This window comes from Trachymyrmex septentrionalis, unplaced genomic scaffold (genome assembly GCF_001594115.1).
Source record: "Trachymyrmex septentrionalis isolate Tsep2-gDNA-1 unplaced genomic scaffold, Tsep1.0 scaffold13, whole genome shotgun sequence".
NCBI lineage: Eukaryota > Metazoa > Arthropoda > Insecta > Hymenoptera > Formicidae > Trachymyrmex > Trachymyrmex septentrionalis.
Window position 1 is genome coordinate 5,331,816 of NW_017304438.1, and position 24,360 is coordinate 5,356,175.

The 24,360-nt window shown below is 35.1% G+C and overlaps 1 protein-coding gene, 1 long non-coding RNA gene and 1 pseudogene across 2 annotated transcripts; all 3 read left to right on the forward strand.

Moving 5' to 3' along the window:
- The first annotated feature begins 4,421 nt into the window (after positions 1-4,421).
- On the forward strand, positions 4,422-8,535 carry LOC108756854 (glycine-rich cell wall structural protein-like). The gene is made up of 4 exons (XM_018500959.1): positions 4,422-4,506; positions 6,984-7,284; positions 7,376-7,717; positions 7,850-8,535. The coding sequence occupies exons 1-4, from the start codon at positions 4,495-4,497 to the stop codon at positions 8,047-8,049; spliced, it is 855 nt and encodes a 284-aa protein (XP_018356461.1). The 5' UTR covers positions 4,422-4,494; the 3' UTR covers positions 8,050-8,535.
- A 1,392-nt stretch (positions 8,536-9,927) lies between these two features.
- LOC108756855 lies at positions 9,928-10,860 on the forward strand. Its single transcript, XR_001939867.1, has 3 exons — positions 9,928-10,065; positions 10,196-10,221; positions 10,712-10,860. It is a non-coding gene; the product is annotated as an uncharacterized LOC108756855 (long non-coding RNA).
- A 6,324-nt stretch (positions 10,861-17,184) lies between these two features.
- Positions 17,185-19,189, forward strand: LOC108756853 (annotated as a pseudogene).
- Positions 19,190-24,360: the final 5,171 nt, after the last annotated feature.

The window sequence follows — 24,360 nt, forward strand, 5'->3', positions numbered from 1 at the left end:
TGTGTATATAGTATACACACATATAGTGTGTATGCACAATTGTTTTTCTGCGCTCGCCGATGAGCCATCCTTGTTTACAGTTAGCGACAACACACCCGAGTGCTGCACCATCACATTACATAGAAGGAAGTTGCCTCATGGATCTTGTATCCACGCGCATCGCGCGCTTTGTTTCATGAATAAAATTTCTCCAATTTCACATTCTCGTGTTACGTAAAAATTGGAGTAAAAGAGCGACGCGCATCACCGCGACGTTGGTAGCAAAGTCGCGACGTCGCTTTAGAAATGCAATGTTACGGGAGGCCTGAAAGCCGTGTACGAGGAGCGACGTGTGCGCGAGTCATCACCTTAGGCGAGGGGGTATTCTTCGCGAAAATTGAACTGGCAGAGCTGGATATGTAAGGATAGAATACATAAATCCACATATACGGCAAATGCGTCGCTCGTGATATTGCAATTCTTGATTTGAATAAATAAACGTATAATATAGCTGAGGGAATGAGCTGTGTGTGTGCATAGCACTTGACGCAAGAAAGATGCGTTATAATTAACTTTTTTATAATTAACAATTATTTAGGTAAAGGAAATATTGACAGAAATTTAATTTATTTAGGATTATTCGATTAAAGTTTGTGTTTACTTTCTCGATTTGAAGAATAAAATAGTGATGATATAAAAAAAAATAAAGAAAAATGAGGAAAAAGTTAAAAATGCTAAATTAGAGAAAAACAAAAACTAAAGACTATACATTTAAAATCTGTTGTCGCGCAAAAAAAGCATTATGTTTAATTAATTTTATAGGAATTTCTTAATTTCTAAGTAATTTGGACTAAAATGTTACATATATAAATATTACCTTGAAAATTATTATATAATTGATTATTATGTAATAAATAATCAATAGTTTGTAATGTACGATTAAAAATTTAATTGTTTCTGATTTGTTATATATAAAACTCAAATGGACACAAATAAATGATGAAATAATCGATAGAAATAAAATAAATGATAAATTAATTTCTTATACCCAGGTAATTCTATATCACGTATCACCATTCAAATGGAGTAAATCTTGGTGTCTCCATTTCGATTCGATTCACGGGTATATCGGATCTGCACGTCGCCGAGAAAGTCGTTTTATCACAGAAGCGTATCCCTGAATATTGACCACGCGAGCCAATCGATACTCTATCGATCCGTGAAAATCGCTTAATAATTCAGAACGGTCGCGGAACTGGATTCTGGATTCCAACTCCGATAGCAAAAGTATGTAAAAGTCGAGATTGTGAAGCGCGATTGGAATTAAGCCACAGGAATATTGCATTCAAAACGAGGCAACAATTAATAATTGCTTTATATTCAGCGAAATTAGTTCGATCGATAGGATCAATTGATCGCGGATAACTGGGCGATAATTACGGATCTGTTTTTTCGATCGTTACGAACGAAGTACGTCGGGTCACTGCGCGAGATAAGACTCGCCATCGATTAGATAATTGCTCGATTAATCGGCTAATGAGGCAATTAACGCGCGCGCAAAATGTTATCGAAGTCGACTCGTTGGAGGGTGAGACCAACAAGAGCTAAACACGGTTGCCATGCATTGCATTTATATATTCGAAACCGGTCAAGAGTGTCGAACGAGAAAAGATTACGTTGCGCGGGCGACTTTCGATAGCTCGACATTTTTCGCGGGCGCCAAATAATATAATGGCTTTCACTTCGCGTGCCATAGAAGTCACGGCTCGTATAATAAGCGGGGCATCACACTCAAAAACAAAAAAAATAATGAATTGGATGCAATTAGCCGCGTTTCAGCGCGCTGCACTTCAATACCTTTAAGGTTGAGATTAGCAATTGCTCATTACTACAGCTTACATTGTTACGTATATACGGATTATGAAAAGCGTATGCTAAAAAAAGAAAGTATATAGGAAATATGTGTAAAACATGTATATGTGCAATAATCTTTAAAGAAATCTACCATACATGTACGCGGATGAATTACTTGTTTCTGACTACGTTTAGTTCCTACGAGAATAATCAAGTAGGGTGTTTTTTTGTACCCCAACCGACGAGAAAATGAATTTATGAATTGTTATAAAATATTGTTTTATGTGAATATATTGTTTAACATATTTTTGCTTAATAATTATTTTTTACGAGTCTCTAAATATACAATTCTATCGAAAATCTGCAATAAAAACATTATAGGAATTTAAATCTTTATTTTTTAGAAATCTACCGTCATAATAAACTACGTAATAAGTTTTATTTAATATATTTATTTAATTTCTTACTGTTTTCCGAAAATTATGATTTAATCCATATAACGGTCTTAAATTAATAAATTGGAAAACAATTAATAATATACAATATGTTGTCAATTTAATGATTTTAATTGGAGCGTAGAAACATTCTAGGTGGATTGTTTACTTAAAAAACAATGAGGTAACTACTCTCGGAGTAAACAATTTTTTGCATGCTTATAATGCGTGCATAGATTTTTATCCTATTCTTTACTTATTTAATTTTTATTCTATTCTTTGCTTATTCAACTTTTTTATAAAGGTGCATTTCTATCTTTTTATAAAATATAAGCGATTATGCAAATTATTACAATTAATACTTTGAATAATACATTTATGTACGCCTCAATGCAAAATAAATATAAGATTAACCGTAATACAGCATTTATAGACTCCTTGAAATAATAGATAATGCAATTCAAAAATCAAATTTGCGAATTGTTGAGTATTATTCCAGACAAACGATGATCATAATTCAAATCGTTTACGATAACAGACAACTCACCCCATTTCTTACGTTTTACGATTTTATTTTCAGCATAATGTACTATAGCAGTTGGAATTAGTAGGTTGAGGTAATAAGTAACGACTGCTGCGGCAGCGGCAGCAGGCAATCTATTTAGAAAAGAATTCAGCTCTTTCTGTCTTTTTTTTTTTTCTTAAGGCCATTCAGCGACCCGTAATTCGAACTCTTTAGAACGATTTAGCATTTGTGCCAAACGTGAAATTCCTGTTCGATACGAATGCCTCGTTTTCTAACATAACGAACGGGCCGTAATCGGGATCGTACTTCGCCATTTTTGGATCTCCTTTCCTCCTTTTTTCAGATAGGACGAACTTTTCGTGTGTCAGACTCTCGTGTCCGAATGTAACTTCAGAGTTACCGTTTCTACTTCTCGGACATTGCATGGATAGTAGTTTTCATGAATAGTAATAACTTTTGGTTCGAACATTGTTGGCTTTACTTTTTCCCATCCCACAAAAAATTATTCAAATAAATATAAAAAATTAAAGTTGATCTGTCTTAAAGTGAAGACTATTGAAATAAGCGCATTATATGGCGATATTAATTAACTGAAGATCCGTGTCTTGACCTCGAGGTCAGGTCGTCATTTTCAACGATCGTGACTCTTCATCAAATCGCCTCTCCAGATTTCTTCAGCATAGAAAGTTGCGACAAAAATAATAATAGTTTAATAACTTCAAACTGTATTAATTTATCATACAATGCTGTCAAAATTGTTATCAGTTATTAATCAGTTAACTATAGTGTGTGTAGTAACTATTACATCGCTTCAGAAAAAAAATTTACTTTGACCAAAAGTTGTTAGAAAGAAAAATATTTGGACTTGCAGTTTTCGATCTTTTCAAACATTTTCAATAATTTGTCTTTTTTTTTGGTTATATTTACCATAACGATAAATAAAGTCACTTTAATCTTCAATTGATTTTCTTGAACACTACAGCCTTTTATGAAAAAACTCCTCGTAACTTTGCCGACGAAGAATACTTGTTCTATTATCTAAAAGCCTACGTGAGTCTATTCCGCAATCGCAAAACAACGATTTATCACTGTCGATGGTTGCCCAATTAATTAAAGTGATGATCACTCTGTGCTACCATTCTGCTGCTATTGGCACTGCACCTGCGCCGTCTACCGTAACCGGAAAGGACTCCGCCGTCAACGTTAGCCGTGAGAGCTGTGCAACACTCGTGTGTGCCGAGCACCACGCCTGCGAGAAAGAGAGTTGTATCGTAGGTGACCAGGTAACCCGGGTGGTGCTCGGTTGCACTTGGTGTGGCCCGTCGCGTAGAACCTGAGCGTGTAGGCCAGCACCGTCGCTGGTGGGGCAGGAGGAGTAGGAGGCTGTGGCTGTTAAACGTGGACATAGTCACCACGAATATAATCCACAACGAGCAACTTCTATCTATTGCCTATTAAAGGGGGGACTCCCCTTCGCCCCCTGAACCGAGTGGGACTACCGCTGCCGCGGATTACAGCCGCTTGGTACGCGGTACGTGGATTATAGTTTTTCTGGAGGGAGGGTGGTGGAGCGCCTTGCTTGCTTTCGAAAGGATGGTGATTGTGGAGCGTGTCCAGAGTAGAGTTAGGCGTATATAAAGCCCGCCGGCCCGGCCCAAGTCAGTCATTCACCGGACTACCAGCCCAATACACACACCAAACATGAAGGCCTTTGTGAGTATTCCGCAACGAAGGTTGGTGAGGTGTTCGCGAGGTGTTTAACTCGTAGCCGCGGTACTTCTCGCGCCCTTCGATTAGATTTTATTGAATTTTGTTACTTTTATTCTATCTTTTATCGCGACTTTGTCGCTTTGACTATTCATTTATTCTCAAAATCACACGGTTTTTTTTCGAAATTATCATAGTTTCTTGATTGGATACTTATCTTCTTCGCCGTGAATAAACAGTGTCGATCTGAAAACTTTTTGATTCTTGGAATAACATTGAGTCCTTAATAAAATCTTTTAAAATTCTGCCCTTTCTTGTAGTCACTGCGAAAGTTTATCTCTGTAAGCGCTTATTTCCGTAATGTTTTGTTCTGACGCTTCTTAATTGAAACCAAACAAGAAACTGGGTCAAATGCAAGATTGCATTTGAACACGGTGACATATCTGCAAACGGAAAGTAAATACGATCGTTTTGCAAGCTCAAGAGCTTTCTTTCATAAATACATACGTCGATAATACGTCTATTAATGTCTCCATTGTACTTTTTCGTTTCTTCGCTTCTTATTGAGTCCGCGATAAAACCGACGATGATTCAATGTCACGGTTGGGATACTCTCTCGCTGTTTTTCTTCACAGGCAGACAGACGCACAAACAAACGAACCGACTTTCATTCATAAAGTAAAGAAATCTTACCGCATCGCGCGCCGACTCTCGGCGAAAACCGGTTGTAGGTAGTATCATCATCGTCATTGAGTGAGCGGATTAACACGCGACCGGTTCTATTCCGCGTAGACGCATCTTCATTCACGAATCTCGCGTTCTCGGGATTGCACATACCTTGCCGTCACTCTTGCATCCTCCGCCGTTGCATTTCTCTTGATTTTCCCCGTCATTTCACGTCACACAATATCCACTGAATCAGGATAACGCCAGAATTACGTTCTGCCTCGTACCGTCCTGCAAACGTAATGCGCATTAACTTACGTTCTATTTTCGTGATAACTGTAACATTAATTACCTATATTATCAATAACATTGTCGATAACGATATCTTAACCGTTGCGCCAGACCTCGGAATTTCTCAGGGCCGATGGAAATATACTCAGCGCTCAATCGCGCAAAGCGATTTTGAAATCGACACGTTTGATCCTTTTCCGATCGCGAGGTCGCGGGAACGCTCGGTCGACCACGTCACACGAGCGCGGCCGCGAGATAGTCGTTCATTCCGCGTAAACGGGATGTGAAAGTTTCGCGTAGTCGTTAGATATGCATAATTCCAGGCCGCGGTGCCATTTAAGTTTGCAACGGTCTCAAACCGGGCGTGACACACGCGCCGTCTAATACCGCTCGCACGCGATCGCGAAATATCGATTACGTATACACCGATATATCTAATCAGCCGATTGCTCGACAGTTCTACGATCGCGCGAAACGCTTCCTTTCTAAACGCCGCTTCCCGTATTACGAGCCGCAAGCGTTACGACTTTGAACGCCAGGTACGTGACGTAACTTGTTGAGATTTGTCTTTTTTAATCTCAGGAAATTCCTACGAAACTCTAAGAATTGAGATCCAATTAAATTAAACCGCGGATTTCTCTTAATTATGAAAAATTAAATCCCCTAATTTGAATAGCGAATGGTCGATTTGAATCGCGAATGTCAATTTCAGATACGCAAACTCGCGTATCTGAAATTGACATTCGCGATTCAAATCAGGGGATTTAATTTTTCATAATTAAGAGAAATGAATATGATCGGTTATCGGTTAATTATGAATCGCGTGCAATATTTCACGTTTAGTCGTTCGCGCGGATTTTATGCAATCGCGACTACTTTTTTTTTACGGTCCGACGATACGCGTTGCGCGTGCAACGGCCTATTAACGGGTCTAGAAGAACTTTCCTAATACGGTAATCAGGAATGGTGACCAGAATAACCGACGCGAAGGGTAGGGTTCGCTATCAAGTTGATTACGAAACGTTACGGCGCATAGTTACGGGTATCTAATCTCGTCGATTTTTCCGTTGATGCATTCGGACGCTTTCTCATTGCGTTTTCATTCGCGTAATTATCGTAGTATCGTTCCGCCTTCGCAATAAAGCAGCACCAATTCAACTAGATTTCGAGATCATCTCGGCGATCTAGAAACCTCTCGCGCGCAAGATCGTTTCCGTCGTTTTGGAGTTCGCGAACCGACGTTTACGGAAATCGAAAGTGAAAGCCGCGATTATATTGCACAGATCGAGCAGTAGTCAGACTCGGTAATCGGCGCCAAGCCAATGGAAATCTAGATTCGTAACAGCGATAGTCCCAACGACGTGCACACGTAAACCGCTTCCGTAAATTGAAACTCGAGTTCACGTAATATTCATCGCTTAAAACTTTCAGTAATTTTAACAGATTCGAATATCGGATCGAATATCGGATTATACGTTTTCACTGTCAATTTAGTCACGTTGAGTGACGTCGCGTGTTTCTTTTAGATTGTGTTCGCCTGCTTAGCGGTCGCGACGGCCCGCGCTGGAATTGCGCACGGCGGATTAGGAGGAGGCTATGGCGGCTATGGTGGCTATGGTGGCTACGGTGGTGCCGGTTTGGCCATCACTGGACACGGACTCCGTGGTGGTGCCGGTCTGAGTGGTGGACTCGCCGCTGGTGCTGGAACCGCTACCTCCCTCCAGGGTGGTGCCTCCAGCTTGGGATCTGGCGGTCTTGGTGCCAGCTATGCTGCTGGTGCGGCGGCGGCGGCTGGTGCTGCTGGAGTTCAGCAGATCGTCTCTGGTGGTGCGTATTTACGTACTAAATCTATGCTCTTTATTAACTCAACAACGTAGGACATATTGATGCTGAACAATCGCTCGCTCTTCCCCCGCAGGAGTCATTGGTGGCAGGTCTGACATCGGACCCGCTGAGGGACCCAAGGCCAATGTAGGACCCCAGACCGGACCATCTGATCTCGTAGGACCTCAGGAGGGAGCCAAGTCCGTTGGTGGACCTCGTACTGGACCCGCCAGTCTTGTAGGACCCGCTGCCGGCCCATCCACCCTCGTTGGACCGTCCCAGGGAACCGCCACCCTCGTAGGACCATCCCAGGCCACCGCTAACCTCGTTGGACCCAGCTATGGAGGTGTTGCCTTCTTTGCCGGATCTGGTGGCATCAACGGTGATGATGGAAGCTCTGGAGTTGCTGCTGCTGCCGCGCCTGGTGGTGGATTAGGTAATTACACATTCTCTATCAAATAAACAAATTACATGTTTTAATTATTCCTAATTTTAAGATCTTTTCTCATTTTTCTTTTTACGCTTACCAAATATTTAAGCCTCCTGCTAATGATATTTTCTTCAAAAGGTGGTGGTGCTGGATTTGGCCTTGGTGGCGGTCTTGGTGGTGCTGGAATCGCTGTCATCGGAGGTGGTGCTGGACTCGGAGGTGGTGCCCTTGGTGGCCATGATGCCGGAATTGCTGTGATCAACGGACCGTCTGGTGCCATCCATGCTGGACTCGGTTCTCACGGAGCTGTCATCCCCGCGCCCATTGGCAAGTGGTAGACGTTTTAAGACCCCAGCGATCTCGGCTCGGCGACGGCGGCAACCCACCACAGTCACTTACCGGTCTCGAACGATCCTCAAACGCGCTCAACGTCTTCTTCCCAAAGCTTCGTCCAATCTCGGAGCATGATCGGAGCACCTTTGGCGATAGTGATATGATTGTCAGACACTTGGAATACACTCAGAACGGTCGATCGGTCGTACTTACGTACGCCACGATCCGGAAGACAGACGGATAAGATTGTAAGAGAATGGCACTGAGATTTCGGCCACACGTGATCCGCGGCCTCGAGTCATTTTTTCCCCAGTCTCGACCCGCTACAACCGGGTAAAATTTAGTCAATTACCGTTCATCACGAGACTCCAATGATAAAGGAAGCTCGGCACGGGCCGCGTTTTACCGATTTCTCGACACATGAACACCTTGCTGCTTCTCAACGAACTTTCATCCGCAAATTAGCGAACATCGTCTTTTGGATCACAACAATACATACGATGCGCATTTCCGAGTTGCAATCGTGTGTCACAAAACCACCCCGTGCACACGCGTATCACGCTGCACCATCATGGACCTAGCAAGTGGACAAGCTTTGGCACTTCGTCATCGGACCAACCGGATCTGTTCTGTTTTCTGAACATCTACCGTTGCTCCGGCTGAATCTTCTTCTCTTACGTCTTCCACCATCCGTAAGGCCGCCGCTCTTCACGCACATATCTATTTCTCTCTTTTTCCACGGGTCGGTCGCATTACGCGCACGTTCCCGGCATGTTGTTATACTTACCGCCGCACCCCAAGCATACATATTATTATTACTCGCGTTGCACATATGTTCTTCTTATATATATATGTATACATATTATTACCTATTACTTCCGCGCATATATATATATATATGTATATATATATGAACACATTGTCACACGCGCGCACACATACACATACACTATATTTCTATATGTGTACTCGTATATATTCACACAATTACACATATATTATATAATCGTGTTATATGTTAGTGAAAAGGAGAGACCGGTTGATTATGGTAGGTCAGCCTTTCTCATGAGTGAATGAATGTAAATAGATGGCTCGCCGTCGCCGGCCCCCGACCCCGCCCGCCCTTGTCATACCCTTTCTTTGCGATCACGACTAGCACCCCACCACCACCATAGATAGATACCACATATTTATAGCGTTTATACATTTATACAATACTTTATATAAAATAAAGCATCAGTATTTAAAACTCATTCGTGTCTATTCGCATACCTTTCACTATTTACTAAATAGATTATATTGTCAATTATATTTTCCTCTGTATTCTGGACCGTCTTTTTTAGCTTTTAATCTTTAAATCTTTATTGCCTTTTTATATAATATTAGCCAGTTAAAATTTAATTGTTTTATTTATAATTAGCATTTATAAATAATTATTATAATGACAGTAAGAGCATAATGAACGCATACAAGAAATGTATGGGAAATGCACAGCAATAATTATTAATCATGTTAAATACATGACTGTTCTGTAAACATGTATAATAATAGAAGATTTATATACATTGGTTTAGCTCTACGAAAGCTAATATTTACATTCAATGAAATGTACTAAATTATTTGTTTGAGTAGCACCAACTAAATATTTACTAAATATAAAGATAAAGATTTATATTTGGTACAAGAAACCATTAATTTGTTTCAACTATCATTTTTTTATCGAATACATATTTATTTACTAGAAGTGAATATTTAGTTGACATTATAAATATTTATTAAAATTTTTTACATTTTCTTAGTGCAGAATACATGTAAATTACTGAATTTTAATTTTTTCACAATTCAATTATTTAATCTATTATTAATAAATCGTCTGATACGAATTATATGATTTCAGTATACAAAACGATTAATTGAATTAATGCATAAGACAATGAATAAACCAAGAAGAGAAAGAATAATGCGAACTTAGAGTAATTGATTGTCTTACTTAAGACAACTAATTCGAAACAAAAAAAAAGGTAAAAACATTTTTATAATCAACAATAGTTCTTAATAATAGCTTTTAATTAATTTCTTTTATTTTGTTTTATTAAATTCTTGTACATATCAACATTCTTATGCACACATCAACTATAATCTTCGTAAAAGATGGCTATATGGATAATTTTGCAATTGTAAGTATTGAACTGTTACTTTTAATATAAGTAGGAATTTATATATAATAATTAATAAGATATTAATCCCTTATTTTAAAAGTGATACAGTTAAGATATTACATCAAATTTCCCAGAAAAGCGAATTTATGTATTCGAGTTGTTTCATAAATAACTTAGATAAACATTATCAATCATCAAAGTAAACTAATCATATTAAGAATATATCCTTATTATCGATATTTGATCAATCATAATAATTTTCTGATAAATTAAAAATTACTTTTTTTGCCTTTTCTGGGAAACTTAATTTTTTAATTGTTTCACTTTTGATGTGAGGAAGCGATTAATGAAAATATGATTAATGAACATTTTAAATATATTTAATATTGAATATTTCAAATAATATCAATCAGAAATTTTACATACTACTTTTTACTGAAATACAATATTATGAAAACTTTATGATCATGATTATTCAATTACATATTAATAAATTTAATTTTTTCAGGTGACTACGGCATAACAAACGTTGTAATATATGTACAATTTATATAGCTACATGTATCGAAAATCTATAATTAATACTTTTATTGAGACGCCGAATGAATATTGCAACCGATAATAAGTTTACAAGGTTAAATGCTCTAATTGTCCAGGCTTGTGTACGTAATTAATAAATTTATTTAATAAAACATTCTGTAAAAAATATTGAAAATTATAAATATAATACAACTAATGAAAATTCTAATATAAATCGTTGAAAACAGCAATATCAATATTAATTTCGTATTTTTATAATATTTATATAATGTTCTTTTTTGTAGCATAAAAACAAATAGTAAGAAATAAGAATAAGAGGAGAATAAGAGAAGAGAAAAATGAAAAGGATGTATAATATTCTATCTCCATTTACGAATTACTTCGAAAGGATTAATTATTTATTAAAGAACTTGTTAACTCGTTAACATTGTACTTTATGAATTTTCTGTTTGTATGGAAGATTTTCTTATTTTCCTTATTTATATGTAATTGCATCTTATTAAAATGTGCTTAATTATAAAACACAGATTGTAAATTATTTAGTATGTCTAGTATGCTTTATTCTTTTGTAACATCTTTTTAATAAGTTTGTTTTAAAATTTATTATCGAATTTTTTTTCCAAGTGAAAAAGTTAAGTATAAAATAATAATTGCATTTTACATATTATAGTAAAGGAACATAATATAAATATATTTAGAAGGTTAAAGTTATTTCTCATATAGTTATTAGCCATATATTCACTATTAAGTTATCTTAATTCCGTAGAACAGAAACACTAGATCAAAAACTTTCTTTTAATGAAACATTAGGTTGCAAATGGACCGCCTGTTGCGTTAGCCTTCTGTAATAAAGAAATTTGTTTTGCTAATGTCCGCGTTAAAAGCCGATACGACCTATTTCAAAGTTTCACTATTTAATTTGTGCTAATAGAACCACAAAAAGGTACTCGCTTGAGTTACATAAAACATTGATCAATCACAGTATTTTTTTACTTGATTATATTCAATTATTCGGAGAGACATTATAATGAAGTATATGTATAAAATCGATAAAATTGCAATTTATAATTACACATTAATACTACATTCCTCTTATTATCGTTTTACGCGAAACGTTCATTTATTAAAAGATAAAATACTATCTAAAGGTATAAGCTTCGTTATTTCAACAGATTAATCGACATGTCGTCTAGGTATTAGCTTTGATATGAACGAGCGCTAACGATGCCAATTAAATCAAATTAATTACAAAGTCGTCGGGCCATGCTGGCTTTCTCCATTAGAAGCGGATAATTCTCGTTTAAGCATAGAGAGCTTCTTGTGAAATTGCGAGATGAATATGATAATTTGAAAACGAATAATTATGCACGAATTATGTATGTATATGTGTATGAGATAATTTCCATTTTTTACATATAGTTCATATAAATTGAATTGATCATTCTATTACAGTATGTTTATTAAAAAACAAAGAGGTCTCACTTTGTTAAATTTATTATAAATTCTCATATCTACAAAAGACTTATACAATTTTTCTGAATACTGAATACATACGACTGCTTCTACATTTTTCCTCAACGTACTACAAATAAAATAAAAAGATTAAGCGCACGTGCTAAGACGAAATTGAATGGAATTGAATAGAATCTCTTCAGCGAAGAGAACATGGACTGGTGATGTGGCGGTGAGCATAAAATTTGAATACGCTAAGATGCAGACTGTTTTTTATATTTTAATTTTTTTTACCTTTTATTTTTCCACTTTATTTTTGCGAGATAAAAATAGCATCGATTTCCAATCTCGCTCGACACATGGAAAAAGTCATATTTTCTCGAGATGAACACTTTGGTTTTTTAAACCTGTATTCGACGTAAAATTCAAAAATAAACATCGTAAAATTTAAATGGTACCAGTTTCTATTTTTTACAAAATACTGTGCATTGAAATTTCTAACTTATTGTTGCGGCGAATAGAAGTTAAAACAAGCGCAAAAACAATTTTTAACAATGTAACTTTTTCAACGATCCATCTCTCTATTTAACGATTTAACTATTTTTAACAAATCCGCAAATTGGGTTGTCTATAAAATATTGACTATTTACGTAATAAAAATTGGACGGAGTAATAAATTTACAATGTACATTTTCTCGAAAATAAAAATTGTAAGATTTTACAAATGTTTTTTCTTATTTTGTGTATCATTATTTTAAACATTTAATACATTTGTCATTTCGAGACAATTGAGTGTATTATAGCTAAACGAAATTTTTTAAATTAATAATGGATTAATATACGACAACTGCAATAAAAAGGTAAAATCATAAAGAAATAAGAAGTAACATTTTCTGATTACTTTTATTAGACATAAATAATAAAAATTTGTTTAATTACTGTCTCTCTCTCTCTCTCTCTCTCTCTCTCTCTCTCTCTCTTTCTTTTTCTTTCTCATATACATTTAACAAATTATTATCAGGAATATAAATTATGAAATAAAATATCAATTTAACCTGTGTAGATTGAAATAATTTCGTATGCATAAAAGAAGAAAAAAATATGAAGGCGATTATGATATTATTGCGAAGCGTCATAAGTTGTGTCATGGAAAATATGTGTTTCGTAACGATCGTCAAGGAATAATTAGTGGAGATGTCAGAGTGCCGGATACGAAGAGGCGCGGTCCTTTCACTCTCGGGGGTGTGCAGTGATTATTGCACGCGTTTCTCAGAAAAACCTTTTTACAAAGCATTATAAGGTTGTTCTACTTTTACGGCCAAGGTTGTTTCGCTTTTAGAGAATTTCTTATGCTATATATTACAAACCTTACACGCTCATATGGATTGTAATAAAATATAAATTTATGTTGAGATATTGATATTTCTTTTAAGAATTTTACACTCCAGAAGATATAAGTCAGACACATTTTCTAATACTCTTTAGGTACCCATTTGCGAGATTTTTCTAAAATTATTTTTATATGTGATTATAATCGCGGTTTGTTTCTTTTTTGGACAAATTGAACTTTAACTAAATACAAGTTTTACACTTCCCATGGTTTCACACAGAACGGCGAGTAGGTTGCATGCTCCCATAAACATCGCAGTGCATTGCATCCGTATTGCGCCGCAGACAATAACTGCAAATGTCAGTCTCACCATTAGCACTGATCACGCTCAATCGCAGCGGGGTAACCATACCTCCTTTGATCGTCGTAAGTACGAATTTTCAGAACGTGATGCAGCGGATAAAGTCGTATTACGGCGCAACACTTTGTGAAACATTTACAGACGCGTAGTGCAACTTAAGCAGAAAAGATCATACTTAAAGGTTGAATTTCCGATTTTTGTCATGAATGTACGCCGTTTGCCTTCTCTATTCATTTGCTAACAAATTTGAAGTATCTCTTTAATTTGTTTTCATTGTATGTTTTTGCACGACTTTAAAAATATATTTATTTGTGCATAGTTTTTTTATATATAGATTCGTATTAAAACTTATTATAGAAAGAGAGATAATTGTATTTTAAAGAGCAGATTTAAATACCAAAATATTTTATGCAATAATGATGATGCGTATAAGATTACTGTAATATTTTAGTTTACATATATATATATTTATAAATAATATTTATTTATTTATTTATAAATATATAATTTAGATATCTAAATATTACAATAATCTCTTTTTTTATTATATTTATTTAAACATTTTATGTTTAAATAAATATATATATTTAATAATGGCAACATATGAGATCAATTTTGAAATTGTATAAGATGTTTTAAAATTAAATTTTGCATTTTTATATATCACTTAACTATTATAAAAAAATATTTTCTTCAGTAGAATGATAATGGACTATTGCAAAATTAAATGACAAAATAAAATCACAAAAAGATTTCTTTATACAAAAATTATTCTTTTCGCAAGACATGAATATATGGAAAATCTCACGGTATTCAATAACTTTTATTTGAATACCATAATATTTACATGAAATTAGAGCATTCGAGTTCACGTCTCTTTCATTGTACCCGTTAAAGGTCGAGTGCGCGATGTTGGTTGGCTTCATCGATTATATATCGCATTGAGAAGCCCATTAATTCCTGAGAGCGCGGCTCTTTCCCAGCTAGCCTATTCTCGACAAATACGTCGATTCACCTTGCACATCGCATAAATTGCAACCTAGAACTTCGTCATATTACTGCATTATAGCGGTATTCATTGTATCTTGTTAAATATACTTATAAAATAATTATTCCCTCTATATATCAGTATGCAATTAATGCACAAATTGAGAAAGGAATTTAATTTCAGGCGATGCATAAAATTCGAAACGGTCGAAACCGTAAAAAGAATCTTTTCGTACCAATCTTGTTATATTGAATAGTTTCATGTAACTTTAATTTTTTACTCGATTTATATTGAATATAACAATCAAACTTTATTAGTGTTGCGCGTGTGAAGCAAACGAGTTTAATCACAAATTGCATAAAATTTTATGTACATACTATAGTATGTCGCGCATATAACATGATTATTTGTGATTACACTTAATGCTTATAACGTGACCTTATGGTCTTGAAATATATGCACACTCTCATAAGCACAGTTAACATTAGCGTATGTAATCACATTTATTTTGACGTTGCCTGAAACCTCGCATAATTATGTATAACGCTGCAGAATATGTAAGACGCATTATATTTGCAGATTAAATATGCATAACATTTGCGTAGAATCAATTCCTTATATCATGTTTTGACACATCTACGTATTTTTGTATCTGTTTGTGATGTGTGAACTCTCTTCAGCATATTTATTTCATTAATATTTACGTAAATTTTTAATATTTACGTTAAATTTTTATTACACGTAAACTTCTTATACTATTACTACGAGGAATTTTTGATGAGATTACAAAACCGTTTCTATGTAATCTCCGGGGTTAAGGCTCGATTACCCTTCTCCTGAATGACTCAATCGCGCGATTGACCTATGCTGCTACGTGGTCACGCAATTGAGATTTGAAATCCAAGTAGCGAATTCTTCAAAAAAGTTTATAACTCTCACCTCGATCAAAATTAAATTACTTTTCTCTTAGTATAATGATTGAAATGATTTCTCTAATGTGTTTTATTAGTTGATGCAACGCGTACCTCTTTGATCCTACAATGTAATTGATACATATTTATGGATAGAACGGCAATTAATTAAAATAATATACAATTGTTGCTAATTTGCTTCTAATAAAATATAATTATGTTACAATTACATTATTAATAATAAAAAAAACAATTCAATTAAATATGTGTAATCATTATAAACAAGTTTCTTAAAGTAAACTCCATTAAAGTAAGCTTCACAAAATTGTATTAAAAGTTATAAAATTATAAGGTATCGGACATATTTGTGTTTATTACAAAAAGATTGTTTGAATTTATCTCACGATCTAAAATTTTCTCCTTTAAAATAGCATAAAAGAGCTTCAAGCAATTTGTTTACTAAAATGTGTGATACCTGATATCTTCCGAAAACTTACTTTCGTCACCATTTACTTTCCGCGCATAGAGATGAAAATCGATAGATGGCAAACTTTACGCGAGAGAGAAATATTTTTCGAAGCTCCGGCGTCGAATGAACTCATTTTAACTTTTTCCCAGGGTTTCATCCATGGAAGTCATTCGATGAGGATGGGTGTGTCAAATGCTGATCTTGCACAATGCATGAGATTCCATTGCAAACGAGCGTGATTTGAAAGGATAAACTGAGTCATATACGTAAAGATTGCACATACGGATGTTTAATACGTGCAATTATAACAAAAGAAGTGAGAACTTACTGAGATTACATATTTGTTTCTACATCTGTTATCTAACTTTTTGCATATTAAAGAAAAGAAAGATTAAAAAAAAGATATGAAAGTAACTTTGCATATATTTTCATGAAGAGGAAAAACGTAAGAGAGATTTGCAATCTCAACAGTATACAGAGTGACGTGCATATTCAGAATAAAGTATTTAAAAAGATACCTTTGTTTCTTTTGATGGTGAGAAAAAATATTTTTCAGAGTAAAGTTTTGTATGGACCTCAAGAAAGAAACAGAAAAAAAATTAATTACAATTTCACAACTTTATTTGTAGTGATATTTTTAAAATTAAAAAGATATTCAAACGCTTCTTTAGATTATCTTAAATTTTTCTATAAATAAATGAATTAAGAAATATTTTATATATAAATTAATTAAAAAATAGTCTAGTTGTGGAAAAAAGCGAGCGCTGAAGAATCTGATAAACAAATTCCATAAATTCCAAATCTCGAAGTATCGCAAGATAATTGCACGGTGTGTAACGATTGCGCTAGTCAGCAAGTCTAGTACGTACAGATCAGACAAAGGAAGTTGTTTCTGAAATTTCTGAGCCAAGAGTTCCCAGCGAAGGTCACGTAAAGGGCCCATGTCCAAAGGTGGGTGGGTGTGTCGGATAGTGACCTTCTTACACAATGAACGAGAGGCTAACATCAACGGATATGATTTGAAGGGATCAGCGGGGGCGCGGTCGGAGATCTCAGAAGATGTATATAAAGTCTGCTGAAGTCGGTTGTAGGCACATTCAAGCAATCGCCGGTCTGCACGATGAAGACCCTCGTAAGTATTCATCGTCGGAAGTGCGCGCTCCTATCTTTCTTTCTTTTGTTACCCAAGCAATCAACGTGCAGCAATCGGAACGCTGTTCTTTTCAGCGGAACGATGGAGTGACATAAAGTGACAAACGCGTCGCGAATACGTAGTTCATTTTTGTCGAAGAATTAAGCAAGCAGTACAATAATCGAATAATTTTACCGCGCGGGAGTTCCGCGATCTACTCACTTAGTATCGTACAATAAATATAGCTTCAAAGTTAAATTTTTTTGTGGTGTTTTCTCCCAAGATCCAATTTTTGAAATCGTTTAAGTGGAGAAACACTTGGTGCAATATTGTACCGAGCTATGTAACTTATTGCTGAACTCTCACCTCGAATTGAAATTCTCCATCTCTAGTTCATTTCGTTTGCCCTGTGCGCCATTGTTGCTGCGTCGCCTTTGAGCGGTCATGGATATTACGGTGGCCACGGAGGTTACGGTGCTCACGGAGCTTATGGAGCTTACGGAGGTCTAGGCTACGGCGCACATGGAGTAGCTGTTACTGGACCAATCCTTGGAGCGGCGAGTGTCACGGGTCCACATGTGGGTGCCACTGCCGTTTCCGCTCCAGCGATAGGGCCGGCTCGTTTGTCTGGATCGATGGCTGGTCCTGCTCACGTGTCGGGCGCCGTTGCTGGGCCAGCTGTTGTGACTGCGTCGGTCGCTGGTCCAGCGCACGTAGAAGGCTATGGTGGTCCATACGACGGTGCCTATGGTGGCTATGGAGATGGTGCCTATGGTGGATATGGAGGTGCTTATGGTGGTAATTATGTCGGTAAGTAATATACCTAATTATATAAAATTGTCGCGTGAAAGAAAAAAATCTTTTAACAGCAAGTAGTTATAAAAAAAAGAGAGGTTCTAATTAAAATAAAATAACTTAAAAAATGTACAGTGTATAACTTTAAAAATGTGTGATTTAAACAATTTGTTAAATAAATTCACATGAATATTTTATATATTTATATTTTTATAGTATGTATAGATATATAGATATAGATATTTATATATTTACATTTATAAGTTATAGGAAGAATGCTGTAAAGTACTCTTATATAATATTATTAATACACAAGTAAAAGAACTATTTTTTATATTTGTAAATTATTTGTGTGTGTGTGCATTCTTGAAAGTAATTGCATGTACTGAAAATACAACACACACAAACACAAAACAATACAACACACAATTCTATCCGTTTTTCTAATATTATCTTATTTTCTTTGTTTTCAGGAGGTTACGGATATGCGGCTGGTCCTGCTGCTTATGGTGGTTACGCAGGATATGCTGGCGGTCACGGAGGACATGGGGTAGTCGTTGCTGGACCGGCTACTCATGGCGCGGTTTTGGCTGGACCTCATTCCGGAAGTGCAGCTGTTTCTGGACCGCATGCCGGTTCGGTGGTGATTGCCGGTCCTTCCGGAAAGATTACGGCTCACGGAAGCGGTTACGGTGCCGCCATCCAGGCCGGTCACGGCCACGGCCACTGGTAACGCGCACACAACCATCTGCGATATATAAAAGAAAAGAAGAAAAGATTCTCTCTGAATTATCATCGAAAAAAATAGAATACCGTTTCCAACTCCTCCCTGATTTTCTAAGAGAGATCGAAGAAGTATTATGAGGGGTATAAAATTGCTGCAACACGATTCGTCGTGCTCGATGCTCTCGATTTATAGTGTGCGCATGGGTACTTACATCTCTTTTCTGTACGAATGGAATAAATTCTCTTCTTTACAAAAGAAGATATTCATGTAATATAAAATAACAACCCAGAGAGTGTTATTTATATATATGTATACATATAATGTATTGCCTGGTGTATCTCATGAATTTTGATCTCTCACATCTATCAAAAATTTACATACTGTACATTATACGTTACGTAATGTTTTTGTATTGTATATTCTTAAACGTAATTATTCGATCAACATTCTTAACCAAATTATTAAATTGGACTATACGATTATGAGAGTCGTTGCTTCAATTAATATCTAAGAAATTCTTCGGTGGAAAATTGTGTAAAAACTTTATATTAAATTACTAAGATTAAAAGTAAAAAGTCAGGCCAATTATCTTACACAAATTACCGTGGCAATTTGATTAACTAATCTAACCTTCTCTTCTATCAGCAAAGCTGCAATTATTCATGACGAAAGCAATAAGTGATACGGCACGATTATATCTGACTTTAAGTCTTGAACAGTTGTTTGCTATTTAAGCAAACCATTACTGTTTAAATTTTCCATTTATCATGAAAATAAAAACGGTAATTCATTGCAAATTGACATCGTACATGAAACGCACATTTCAGTAAAATTAAAAAGATATACATAATTTAAAAATTGTACTAAAAGATAAAATCGTGCTGAAGCTTTAATACTTAATTTTGTTACTTTGTTCATTTTACGCTAATTTAATTTTAGCATGTTGTAAACTTATATTAATAATAATGAATAAGTATTATAGTTTGTCTAATTAACAAGGATTGATGGAACTTCATCTTTGCTGATTTTTTCTCACAATTCATATTTTCCGTCCAACGTGATTCATTTAATCTAAATTTCTTCTTCACGTTACCTTTTCTACACTCGCACTTTGTTATTTAGCCTATTTTGTCACAATTTTTGAACATAAATAAAATGGAAATAGTGATACATTACGTCCGTACTTCATTCACTGATCAGAACGGCTACACATTTCACGTCACATATCGTTTGACTAAATAGTTATATCAGTGGCACCGATTTATATCGCTCGGTAATAAATCATTTGTGGTGTCCGTCGAGCATAATCACTAAACGCAAGTAGTTGATGAAACTGACATAGATCCAGCGTGTACTTTAATGCAACGCGTAATGATCGTTGTAAAGGGTAAGGTCATCGCGTGACTCGATGCGGACATGGTCCGCCACTCATAAGCTGAACATGAAAAGTCACGGTCAGAGAGAAAACCAGATAGAACATTCGTTGAGACATTAATGTAAATTAAAAATTCTATTATTATCCAAGACAATTTTATTGATACGTTAAAACAAAAATGAGTTAAATTTTAATAAATATTTGTTGGAATAATACTAACTGAATATTTACTAAACGTAAACAGAGTGTTCCGAAATTTGCGAATTAAAATATTACGGTAAGAAAGTTTTCAAAAAATTGAATAAAAGAGTTATTTGTAAATTTTTATTTTAACATTATATGGCAATTACTTTCTCTCCAGTTACAGACTATGTTTAGATGAACTACGTTGAAACGCTGAAGTGTGCTTATTAATTTACCACACGGGCGGATGGACAGGTGGCTGTCCAAACGTAACGTTAGCTATATTTAAACTTTCATATTTTAAAAATTATTGTATTGAAATAAATGTACTAATAAAGTTGTATACACATAACTTTTTCACTTAATTTTTCGAAAATTTTCTTGCAATGGTATTTTGATTCACTAATTTTGGGACACCCTGTATTTATTTGGTACAAAAATCATTAATTTGATTTAACTTATTTTTTTTATTTAGTAAATATTTATTTACTGTAAGTAAATGTTAAATTAGTATTATTCAAACACTTAATACTATTTAAATTTATGAACATTTTTTTCTTAATGTAGCAATAATTCCATGTTTGTTTAATATAAAATTTTTATTTATAACAATTTGCAATAATTGTGCATCGAGATACATGTTGTATATAACAATAATCTATCTGAATATCAATGTTAAAATAATTCCTGTATTGTTAGTGTTTGGTGATTGCGTATTCACGTATCAGAATAAAATATATAATTTTGATACGATCCATTCGTAATTTTTTGTACACTCAAAGGCCGCGTAATGAATCACGGACGAAAGTATACCAAGAAGATATCGGACATAAATTTGAGTATCGGTGCATCTAGCGAGAAATTTATATAGGATTTGCACAAATTTAAGTATGAACCGCGATTTACGATATCTATTACGCACGTAACTTATCGTGCGATTTACAATCGCCAGATCGTCACATGGATATATATTTAATCTTAGATTTGCTTGTGTCTTCGCCTTTGTCCATCCCTTTTTTCTGTAACAAATTGCTATCGGAAAATGATATACCCCGTACTTTGTTCGTGCGGCGAGCACTCTCGGACGGAATATCGAGCGACTCTCAATATCTGGCCTTCGTCTTATGGGAAAATCGTGGCCCGAGCCACGTCTCGGTTGAGATAGCGACGATGCGACTACGTAATCCCGGGCGTTTCATCATCGCGATGGTAGTTGCATTGTGAGAATGCACCGAACCCTCGCAAATTCCGAAAGGTCACCCACTTGTAATCGGCCGCCCACCGTCTGCAAACGAACAGAATAAGAAATGGGTTGCGAGCAACAGGCCGCGCCGAGGACCGTACTGTGTTTTCATGACAGACAGGCCAATAATGTGCACTGTGCAAAGACGTTAATTGCTATGCGTTGACACTGGTGGGCGATAATCGATCGTGAATTAGCGGGTGTCCGTAACAGCCGCATCACTCGCAGGCGGTACAAGTTAATAGGCGTTAGCAACCGTGGGAAGATATTGTTCCAATTAACACTTGAGCTTCTAAGATTCACTTAATAATATTGCAACAAGATTATCGAAGAATTCTGGAAATATTATTTAAGATCACATAATAATTATTACCTAATTTGAATATGAATTCTTTTAACATTTTGCTTATAAATAAAATTTAGATACTACGAATAGTGCTGCACAAATATAAAAAAATAAAGAAAACCTAGGATATCTAAGCAAAAGAGATATTTTAAATAAGCAATAATAGTTCTCGTACTATTTCTAAATTATTTTATTAATTTGAGAAAAAATTTACATTTTATTTTATATTTGTAATGAATATTTTTTTAAATATACGTGTTTATGTTTTTTAATACATTTTTTTGTAATATAATAACATCGACTATACTGATAAAATAAATGTTTAATCTATCAGTTGATTAAAAGATAACATGACTAAATTATTTTGCTTAAATCAAAGATAAGATAGTATTTAATAATGAATTTTATCTAAATTAATGAGGTAGATAAGTTTGACACAAAATAATTGGATAAATTATTAACTTTTCCTCTTAACGTATTTGTTACATAGTTTTATTTTATAAAAATTCTTATAAAATTAAATAATATAGCTTGCATTTGACGAATAAAGTCTTTTGAGTCTCTCTAAATTTTCATTATAAGAAATTAAGTTTGCAAGCATATGTTGTAATTCTTGTAATATTTGTTTCCCAAAGAGAAATTTCCAAATTTTATAACCAATCTCTTTAAAAACTCCTTGACTAATCGAATTTTATCAAATATTTATAAACAAATTATTTAAGTACAACTAATAAAAAACTTGTTAATATCATTTAATATTTAAATAAGTAATTAAAATACTGTTAAATATCCGAAATTATATTTATCAAGTTGAAAGCTATTAAGAAAAATAAACTAGTTCTTGCAATTTACGTGCAGTTGAATAGACTGTCATACTATACCAACTGTATATCTAACAATTCTGGCAAAACGTCATTGTATTCACGCTTTCTACGAACCGCATTTATAAGGGTTTGAAAACGACGGTTCCCGCGTGTGAATTCGTCTTTGTTGCCGCCATAAATCACGAGTCTTGTCGCGGGTCAGAGTTACGACCGAGACCGATCGTCGTCAGCTACCGGATAGCCGGTGGCATTCCTGTGGAGATCGATTTGGGGAGAACATAAAGCAAGAAAGCCGGATTGTTTTCTCTTGGCAAACTCATTCTCTTTCTCTCTTACCCCCTCCGCGTTATACGAACAACTACGCGAAATGGCGTAAGGCGTGGCTGATAATAATGTGGTGAATAGAGCGTGTGTGAAAAATCGTTAACAAGTCGAACCATAGAGAGCCGCTGTAGATCGTGCAAGGTCGATCGACAGATACTTCGACAGTCGTAACAGTTTCAGAACGCAGATCCGCGAGCAAAGTATTCCATTTTGAATGCCTGCGAAGAATTAAAAAGAACATATTAATTTTTGAGATTAAGAATATTAATTGAATAAATATCTAGTGGATTTATTAATTATTATGATTAAGACAGGAATAGTTTAATACATATTTCCGACCGCGAAATTGAAACATTTTTTAAATTGAAAATTTTAGAAATGGATCTGCTGACGCAAAATATATCTCTATACAGAAATTAATTTTTCCAAAAATAGACTTTTTTTTCATCAAATTAATTATACGTTTTTGGTTGATATTGCAATCGAGTATTTCCGTCAAAAATTTATGAAAATAAATCAATCTCTGCCACATGCATAGTTGACAGTTGAAAATATTGAAATGTTATCTCCTTGTTTTTTATTATCAATTTGGAAATGTTTTTTTAACAAATTTATTATTAAAACTGCAAAGTAGCTCATAACGTCTTCAATAAAACTTCATAAAAAGGAAACTTTCAAATCGCGTTAAAATGTATACGCACATCAAATATCTGCAGATATATTATACTACCTATATTTCTCAACAGTTTTATACTCTTCGTGAAAATACTACTCACCTGAATTGTAAATATTTCAAACACTAAGAGAAATCTCTTTAGTGGAAAGTTCCGAGCCAGAAACTATGCAGGACCATCATTGCTTTGTCGCCTTTCGATCCCATCGATATCGAATTTTTTCCCTCTCTCATTAACGCCATGCTGCCGATTGACCACCGCATAGCGCGTCTCTATCGATGATGACGGAGGATGCTGTGATTCGATGCAGCGACTTTCCACCAGCCATCACAGAGGAACATTGCCGTGCAAGCTGATGCTAAGTGAGCTTTTATAGTCGGGATACAACGGGCACGTAGGACGGCGAACTTGCGACGACGGAATCGAGGTGGGGCTCCATCGCTTGAATCTGGACCCGCGTGACAAGATTTTCAAAAAAAAATA

Coding starts and splice junctions, on each gene's coding strand:
- LOC108756854 (XM_018500959.1), top strand. Junction 7,285..7,375: donor TCAGCAGATCGTCTCTGGTG/GTGCGTATTTAC, acceptor CTTCCCCCGCAG/GAGTCATTGGTGGCAGGTCT. Junction 7,718..7,849: donor CGCGCCTGGTGGTGGATTAG/GTAATTACACAT, acceptor TTTCTTCAAAAG/GTGGTGGTGCTGGATTTGGC.